Here is a 9,193-nt window from a genome sequence, read left to right as displayed (position 1 = left end):
TCCCCAGGGCGAGAGCTCGGTCTCCCGCCGCAGCTTTCCTTACTTTTCCTTTGGAGGTACATGGATATTGGGTTCCTTTGGCGATGCGTAACGCTGAGCCTGCCGTTCGGGTGGTGATGAGTCAAGGCACTGCCCAGTGTCTTCGTGTTGACTCTTCAAGGAGGAACTAGTGCCACACGTACACACGGGGTCAATAAACCGACCAGCCTGTAAAACTTCTAGTGATACCTGCAAAGTTAAATTCTGGTAACAAAGCCACCGAAAACTTCATGGCCTTTACTTTTTTTCCAGATTTGGAAAAAAAACCACAAAGTCTCGTGAAAAATACATTGTACATTCTTAATATTCATGTTTAGATTGAAAAAATATTTTCCAACTTTAGTCCTATTTGCTTAGGGCTAACAAAGAAACCCCAAACTCACAACAGCATCGGGTAAAGCGGGAAGGGGTCATAGCTCTGAAACCTAGGGACACTTCTCTTTTTGCTTTTCCCATACCAAAACTGCATGTGTGCTTTGACAAGCAGTGGTTTGAAAGACAGCAGTCACTCTAGAAGTGTATACCATTTGCACTGTGTACTTTAGGACACGTCAAAGCAGTCCAAAAATTACAAGCTTTCGTGTACTTGTGGTGGTGCATCCTCCCCCTTTTCCAGGCCACACTGTCATCTAAGAAATTCTTGTGATGCCTCTGCCTTGACAAACAGCACCTGGGATCAGCTCCTCTTGAGCTCATCAGAATCACTGTCCACTCCTAGGAACCACTGCTGTCCAGCAAGCTCCTGTTTTCTTTAGGAAATTTAGCCTTGGAAATTATTTTTCTTGCCTGAATGGTGTAACATCCCTGTTCCCACATTTTCAAACAAAGTGCCAACCCAAACTGTGTCTGGAATGAAACAGTTTTGACCAAAACCCACTCTCCTGCAATCCTAAAAAGAGCAGTCCAAAACTAGACCCTTTGAGCTCTCCTGGACCGGCCCACTGGCTGTGACCAGCAACCTTCCTGCGAGTGGGGCCTCTCAGAGCCAGAGAGCTCTCATGTTTGGTTGGAGGAACAGCAAGTGCTTGGTCAATACCCTCAACTTTGCCCATTGGGGAGATGCAAAGGCCTGCAGAGGGAGTATTTCACCGACCTCCGAGGGGAATTTTTCACAGGTAACTTACACAGCCTGTTTATGTGTGTGTGTTTGCATGTGCAGATATGCTATAGCAAATCTGGGAGAAATACTGCTTTCTTAGATGTTTAAGTACCTTCCATATCGAAATAAGTTAGGCTTGTAAGTAAGGTTAAGTCATAGGTTAGGTTAAATGCTGTTAAGTGTTATTTCTCTGCTAAATTGTTACAGTAAAGTTACAAGTTAAGTTAGGTGTAAGTGTTGTTCCTGTTAAAGGTTTAAGGTAGAAGTTAACATTACTGTTAAGTTTGAGTGCTGTTAAGCTTTTAGGCCTTATTCCTTTTCATCCTTGCCCTCGCTATCCTTTTGTCACGCACACCTAAACACACACGCACATCCCTCTAGACGGTTCTCAGTTCATTTCTGGTTTGATTGCCTGGATTTTGTTTGGTTGTGTTGTTGCTTGTTTTTCCTTGGTGTGCCTTAACTGCCCTCTAAGGAGTAGAGCGAATCTTGCCAATGAACTTTGGTGTCCTGTTGCTTAATATTAAATCTGGCTTTTGCTGATATGTGCGCTGGTGATTTTTCAAACATTTCATAGCAGTACTTTAGTTTTGTTGGGGTTTTTTTCATTTCTTCCAGTACTTTAGTAGCTGTTACTAAGTAATGGGTTTTTATGACTGTTACCTCTGTTTCATTTTTATGCATGCTGGAGCAAGCTGTAAATGCAGAATGTGGGACATGGTTTTCTGGTGAACTTGGGAACACTGGGTTAACAGTTGAACAGCTGAACTTGATGTTAAAGGGTTTTTTCCGCAGCTAAATGATTTCTGAGATTCTATTCCAGACCTCTGTATGAAATGCTATAGAGCCTACTGCAAATACGGACTAAAACCCACAGCATGCAAGAAGTTTCACCATGGAGCAAGGTGTTCCAAGTTCCTAGCCTTAAATGCATCCTTCAATTTGTAAAATTAAGCTTTTATGCTGAAGTACTAGATATGGAACCCTCATAAGCCTTAGTGGAATTAGCAAGACTGAACCATTTAGCTGTAAATGAGAGCTGCTTGTTTTTAAGAATAAAATTCACATTGGTAATTGCAAGCAGGTATAGTCTGTGAAAACAGGACAGCAAGGACAAGTATGAATATGAAAAAAGAAAAAGGTGTGTGAATAAATATACCTAACTTCTTTCCACACAGAATGCATTATGTAAAGCTTTCAGCATAACATTAAAGGAAATGACAAGTGGAAGAATGGCAATTATTTTCTTTAATGAAGAAAATATGATTTGTAACTTTGAAAGAGTAACTTTTTTATCCAGTCTGGAGGACTAAACCCAAGCTTTACACAGATTTGCAGCCAGCCTCTGATATTTTCATGTACAACCAAATACTTCAGGCAGCACATTTAATTTAGGAATTGTCACTGTTTTTCTTTTTAGGGACTCATGTTTACATTCAAACTTTAAAGAATAAAAAAGATACAAAGCTTACAGATCAAAGAACTTGCCACCCTCTGTACCAACACTAAAACATTCTTTTGCTTTCTCTCTGTATAGTACAAACCCAAGATGCCAAGGATTACGTGATTAATGTGGTTGTTTTTCCATTTCATGAACCCAACGCTCAAAAGTAATGTACGAGTTTGGAGAGGCATTTTATTTAGACAACTGAAAACAGTTAAACATTCAGAAGCAGCATACAATGAAACAAAACCCGAACCAAATACTTTTAAGTACATAATCCCTTCTTTTCAACTAGAGCCAATTTTTCCAACTTTCAAGAAAAAAAAAATGGTAAAAGCCATTGTATCATCTCTTCTTCGTAATAATGAAAACACACTACAATGAGTCTAATTGAGATTGGAGAGACTGGATCTTGGCTTGCACACTTCTTTGAAAAGACAGTAGGCAGTTATGCCAAAAAGCCAGCAAAACTCTACTACTTGTCTTTTGGGTTTTTATTTGGATGCTCAGTTCTCTTACAGACAACACCTAGCCAGTTCCACTGCATTCTCATCAATTACTGCCCATCTTTGCCCCACGGAGAGAGCGCACTCTGGAAGGCTGCTGTCTGTCACTGCTCACTTGATTTAGTCTCGCATGTCCATGTGTCATGTAACAGCTGCAGTAATCAGGCTTTCACTTCAGGAGTTGAGCTGTACACTGTATCTGAGTTTTCAGAGGCAATCTCTTCTGCAACTAAATAAAAAGGATGTTATTTAACTTCACTTTAGATCTATAAACCAAACAGATGTTGCAGGGATTGCTTAAAGAGACCAGTTCCGTTTGTTTTCCCATTCAACCTGATCCAGCTATTCTACCCCATCTGTTCTGCCTGCACAGCTCCAGTCACCAGCCTGACACTTAGCACATGATCAATGTCAGGCAAATGCATTCAATGATCTTTTGAAAAGAGTGAAAAATACCAGAAAGCACTTGAGGGAAACTACTTCTTCCATGCTAAGGAATACTGTCATCTTGACTGATGTTTTAACACTTAGGCAGTTGAAGCTGACAGTTCAGTTCATTACCTATTTCCTCCTCTGCAGTTCCTGGAAGGGTAGTCCTTGCTTTTGCTGCTTCTGCATTCTCCTCTTCTGTAGAGAAAGAGGAGAAAAACAAACAGTCAATACCTTCAGTTCCACCCACCCACCTTAGTTAAAAAAAAAAAAAAAAAAAAAAAAAAAAGGAATTTCCACGTAATTCAGTGTTGAGGAGAAACACCTGAGCAAGCAATTCTATTAATCAACATTGACCCTGTTACTGCTTCCCTCTCCCCAAGCTGAAACAGCCAAAGTACAACAGAAAATAAAACTACCATCCACACTTCTTCCTAGAGATTCTCTCTTTCAGAATTATAAAAATGGTATTGCATATTTCTCACTCTTCAACGTAAAAGTACATCAGACTCTTGGCTTAAATATTCACCAAGTGTCACTATTCAAAAAGCTTATGGGTATGGTGTTAATTGCTTACGTGACAGCTACAAAAATACATCCTTAAATCTAACAGATACAAGTAGATCAGAAACCCTCAGAAGACAGGAGTTACTGTATGAAACTCAATGTTTACCACTAATGATAGATATTACTTCAAAAGTGCACATGGAGTAGCCAACTTTCACCAGGACCAAGCACACACTTACCAGGAACTACACACTTCCAAAGGCCATAGGTTTTCCCTACTGTTGTCTGCCACAGCCTTAGTGTACCATCCTCAGAGCCACTTGCATATAACTCTCCATCAGGGCTAAATCTCACGCAGTGAATGGGACCAAAGTGCCCTTTGTAAGATTCTGAAGGGAACATGGCAAGACCGTCAATTTCAAATTTCAGCCAACAACTGAAATTTAAGTACAAACCAATCAGTTTCTGATACAAAACAGAGTTCCATTAATTGGTATGTCAGCAATGTCTACTTTAGGCAAGATACTAATGTTCCAGGAACTGCAAGAAAAAGAGTGCTTAGTTATTCTAGACAAAACTACAAAGCAAGCCAGCAGCATGGACTACACCACTCTGTTCCTTCAACCACTCCTTCCACAAACAAACCATTTTAAAGGAGGACTGGATCAGTAAGAAAAACTTAGAAATATGCCTTTTTTGAAATGAATTTGGCCAACACATTTTTCATAAAATCTTGTAACTGACATATCTAATGAATAGTATGACACTTAAGTTAACATACAGCTATTACAGCAATACTGAATGAGAATTTTTTTTGAATAGGTGCAGAACTGTTGGACATTTTAATTAGTTCTAGAATAATATTAGGTATGCTGAGAGAGCAAAAAATGTTTAACTGATAATATACCTTTTCATCATCCTCTTGCACAGCACGCTATGCTAAAACCCTATGAGTACAACAGTTTCATTTATTGGTTATTAATACCTATTTCAGAACTCCCTTATGATTATAGGAGACAAACATACCTAATTCTTCTCCTGAATTATAGTCATATTTATAGAGTTTAAAATCTTCACCACCTGCAACCAAACATTCTTTCGCAGGGTGAAGTGATGCAGAATTGATTGTAGCAGGCGCTTCAAATGATTTAATCTGCTCTAGACTGAGAGAGAAAAGTTTGTTAATAAAGTTCATATTAAAAAAAAAATCCTGAGAGCAAAGAAACTGTGATTCTACTAATCTGGACTGTTTTTAACAGAAATAGAATACAACCCCACAGAGTTTCTGAAACAAGTTTTAATACTTGCAAATCATGCTTGTCAAGTTAGAAATGAGTTTAGAGTAAGCAAAACAGAAGTTCAAACATACAGAACTCCTTTCTGGAATATGTTAAGCGTGTAACTTGTTTTCTTAAGACATCACAGAGATGCTGGTTTTGACAGCTTGGGGATTCTGGCCTTGTACAGCCAGTTTTCACCCACAAGAAGCCCATGACTCAACCTGTGAAAGTTCAAGTTGTGGACTCACGTTTCTGCACTATGAAAAGCAATAGTCTTCCCATAGGTTATCACCAGTATCTGTCCTTCTGGAACATACTCCATGCTGCTCACTGACATTGCCACATTTAGTGACTTCACTTCAGTCATGGTACTCCGGTCCCAGAGGCTTAAAAGGAAACAAAAAGGGAAAAAAAACCTCTCAGACTACTTCTGCAAATCAAACAATTTCCACCTCACATCCATGGCAAGACCTGGATTAAAAAAGGCACCCATCAAGGATCATCGTTTGATTCTACAGGTACTTCAGATATTCAGTGGCTTTATCTGCATTCTCACCTAGGCCAAGCTTAAGACATTCCTTTTTTTAAAATACTTCTACCTTTGCAGCTTAATGGCACAATATTAAATGGTATATACACACCATTTAACTACTCAGTGATTCTCTTGGAGATTAAAAATCTTGGTTTAAGTCTCCTAAGTAATAGATCTTTCTAGAAGCAAGGCTTGAAGAGTCCACTCTTCCTTTTTGCCTCAAAAGACAAAGACGTACTAATCCCACTTTACAGTTCCTTGAAGATAATACAGTTTTCTATCTAGCAGTGCAAGGGGTATCTAAACAGAAATTAAATTGTTCTGCTATGACAAGTAGGATTCTTTATTCATTAGCTGACTGCTGCATCTCTATTCCTACAATTTGGAGGAAAACAAACAGGACTAGGCTCCTGCCTATCTTGAACACTAGGAAACTGAAGAAGACAAAGCAGCAATAGAGCTCAGGACAGTGTGTATGCAAGAGACCTCATCTATAAATCCATCTTCTTTAGGATTACAAAAGGCATGAATTTATTCTATGCAGTTCTCAAAGACCACCTGTTCTTACCAGGGAGAACACATCTATGATGTTTATGCACGTGTTTATGGGGTAAATTAGGACTGTTAGCAAAATGATCTCTGACAGCAGATCAGAGCTGTATCAGGCATGCAGCTACATAATCTAGGATCAGATAACTTGTGTTACTTATATTCTTTACCAAAATAACATAACTGTATCCTCACACAAGGGGATGACAATAAAGCAAGCTGAAAGTTACTTTTTCTTACCGGACAGTTTTATCATCAGCTGAAAGAATCTGTTTGTCATCACTGCTCCATAAGGCCTTTTTAATGCCAGAAGTATGTCCACTGACAACGTCAGGTTCTTAAAATAAAGCCAAATATTTTAATACATGGCATACAATGAAACAATGTCATGCAGTAGTTTGGGGGCTTCCTTAAGCTACATGGATTTCCACCTACTAGAGACTGTAGAATTACTTCAAGCACTTATGACTTTATTTGTAGATCTTATTCCAGGAACAGGATAAATGTAAACTGGGTATCTGATTGCCTAGCTTTCAGCAACTTCACTAGGTGAACATCAATGATGTTCTCTAGCTTCCTCTCAACCACCAGTATAATTCAACCATGAATTTAAACACACTTAAATATGTGGAGTCTTTTTTTCTTTCAGATGACTAAATTTTAATTAATTAGACCAATTTCTAGTGAGTCTGCACTGAACTGAAACATGCTCTACTCTCTCCAATGTCCCATTCCTGGAAGTGTTCAAGACCAGGCTGGATGGGGCTTTAATCAGCCTGGTCTAGCAGTCCACACATGATCTTTAAGGGCCTCTCCAACCCAAGCAATTCTGTGACCCTTATATACCAAAAGGCTATAGACACTGCATTTGTAAAAGAATCCTCAACTTTGTTTTTTGTGATTCATAACAGAAAGTAGCCCCTTAATTTCAGAATTTCTGTTTAACTTAAAAAAAATCCCCAAGAATCAGTTTTAAAAGCAGACTCACCTGCTTCTGGCTTGCTCAAGTCATAGATACGCAAGAGCTTATCTTGTCCACCTGTTAACAGATAATTGCTATCCTGAAACAGAAGTTAGAGAGTCAACTCTATTTTGGATCAAAAATACAGCCTTTGTCTGAGAGTTAAAAATCACAGCTTTTTCTCTCAGACAGCCTCTAACACACTTGCTACATTTACCCTACAATCTTAAAACCGAGCAGTGGTATTTTAGATTATTTGCCTTATTAGATATACACATAAAAAAGCAAAAAAGTAACTAAAAGCAAAACTTACTCAAGAGCTTATTTCCCTGGTGAATAAGGTATAAAGGTTTCTCATACCTGTGTAAAATCCACACTTTTGACAATGTGTTTGTGAGCCAATGTGATCAGTTCATCGCCTGACACAGCATCCCACACTTTGCTAAACAGCAAGAGGAAACATTCATATTTTAGAGGCACCAGGACAAATCAACCTGGACAGTCAGATGAATTTGTAAGCAGTCTTTCCTGATGCCATCACAACATTTTATCATAAGTGCTACAATTCTTATAAGTTGTAACCCAGTTAGTAAATAAGAATACTTTATATGTTTTTACTAGAGCTTTTTTTTGACTATTCCACCTCTTTCCTTCACGCTCTTCTTCAGGACCACGCAAACTAGTTAACAATTTTAAGACAAAGGTGGCTCTTTTCTGCAACTTCATTAATAGAATTTGCCCTCTACTAACAAGATTCAGCTTGCAAAATATTCATTCATACTGCAAACAGCAAAAGCAAACAACAAAAAACATCAAAGAACTAATTCACTAGAAGTTTCTCATAATAAAAAGAGGCTAACTACTGGAAGAAAAATAAAAATCACTCTTTCAACTCTGCTGTAATTACAGTGCCAGAGATTAGAGCTGCATAGGAAAGTTATTCCAGCAAACCAATATGGTAATTAGGCACATCAGGAAGCAATCACAGTTGTTCATCATGATGGAATCAACTGTAGCTGCTTTCAAGAAGGTAAAAGTCTAGGTTTTAATTTGGCTACCCAAAAATAAGCTAGCAATTACTAAAGAGAAACAACTTAATCAGTAATTTAGTACAGCTATGTTGTCACCAGAGAGCACCACAGACTAAAATCAAAATACAGACCATGAAGACAGTTTCATCACTTACGCTGTAAAATCTGCTGCTGCTGTAGCTGCTTTAGTGGCATCCGTGTTAAGGGTGGCACCCCAAACAGCACCTTTATGACCCAGAAATGTGCCAATCCAGTCTCCCGTGTCTCCCTGGCGCAGCATAGGCTTGCCATCTTCACAGAAACAAAACCAATATTCACATAACGCGATAAAAGAAGGAAGCAGTTTTTTAAAACAAAAAATATTCTCTTGCACCAGCATGTGGAGACGCCCCATACTTTACAAAGCCATTCTGTGCAGAAGGGTTTAACTGGAGAGCTTAGATGTGCAGCTATACTTCCTGCATGCATCTGCACGATACTGATATTCAAATACTACTGCAAATGAGATAATTTTTTTCTGGCAAAAGTCTTTAGCTTTGTGTTAAGATAGAAGGAAGGTAGAAAGGAACATTTCATTTAGGTTTTATTTTTATTAAAGTTTTCTTCAGGCAGGACAGATTTGGTTTGCTTTTTGTTTTTACTTTGGAACAATATTATGAGGCCATCAGTATATACAAACAAGTCTCATGTTTGTAATGAGATATGATTAAAAAATACAGCAATATAAAAATGAAGCAGTAATAGAAAGCCTTTCCTAGCATTAGTTTTTTCTAGAAGGCTATCAAAGAGTTGCTCACACAAGATTTAGAGCTGAAC

General features: G+C 38.4%; 2 protein-coding genes across 2 annotated transcripts in view; both read right to left on the bottom strand.

Moving 5' to 3' along the window:
• Positions 1 to 77, bottom strand: part of DERA (deoxyribose-phosphate aldolase) — a 49,054-nt gene extending 48,977 nt beyond the window's left edge. Inside the window, exon 1 of the mRNA XM_017726276.1 lies at positions 44 to 77. Coding sequence (XP_017581765.1) covers positions 44 to 62 — 19 coding nt within the window. The 5' untranslated portion in view covers positions 63 to 77. The remainder of the gene's footprint in view (positions 1 to 43) is intronic.
• Positions 78 to 2,749: 2,672 nt separating this feature from the next.
• Positions 2,750 to 9,193, bottom strand: part of STRAP (serine/threonine kinase receptor associated protein) — a 14,996-nt gene continuing 8,552 nt past the window's right edge. Inside the window, exons 3-11 of the mRNA XM_008644014.2 lie at positions 8,533 to 8,668; positions 7,707 to 7,788; positions 7,374 to 7,446; positions 6,626 to 6,722; positions 5,553 to 5,690; positions 5,051 to 5,187; positions 4,264 to 4,413; positions 3,650 to 3,715; positions 2,750 to 3,317 (exon numbers count right to left, since the gene is read on the bottom strand). Of these exons, the coding sequence (XP_008642236.1) occupies positions 3,250 to 3,317; positions 3,650 to 3,715; positions 4,264 to 4,413; positions 5,051 to 5,187; positions 5,553 to 5,690; positions 6,626 to 6,722; positions 7,374 to 7,446; positions 7,707 to 7,788; positions 8,533 to 8,657 (936 nt within the window). The 5' untranslated portion in view covers positions 8,658 to 8,668 and the 3' untranslated portion in view covers positions 2,750 to 3,249. The remainder of the gene's footprint in view (positions 3,318 to 3,649; positions 3,716 to 4,263; positions 4,414 to 5,050; positions 5,188 to 5,552; positions 5,691 to 6,625; positions 6,723 to 7,373; positions 7,447 to 7,706; positions 7,789 to 8,532; positions 8,669 to 9,193) is intronic.

This window comes from Corvus brachyrhynchos, unplaced genomic scaffold, assembly GCF_000691975.1.
Source record: "Corvus brachyrhynchos isolate BGI_N302 unplaced genomic scaffold, ASM69197v1 scaffold191, whole genome shotgun sequence".
NCBI lineage: Eukaryota > Metazoa > Chordata > Aves > Passeriformes > Corvidae > Corvus > Corvus brachyrhynchos.
Note: the sequence above shows the minus strand (reverse complement) of the source record. Positions and strands in the feature narration are given on the sequence as shown.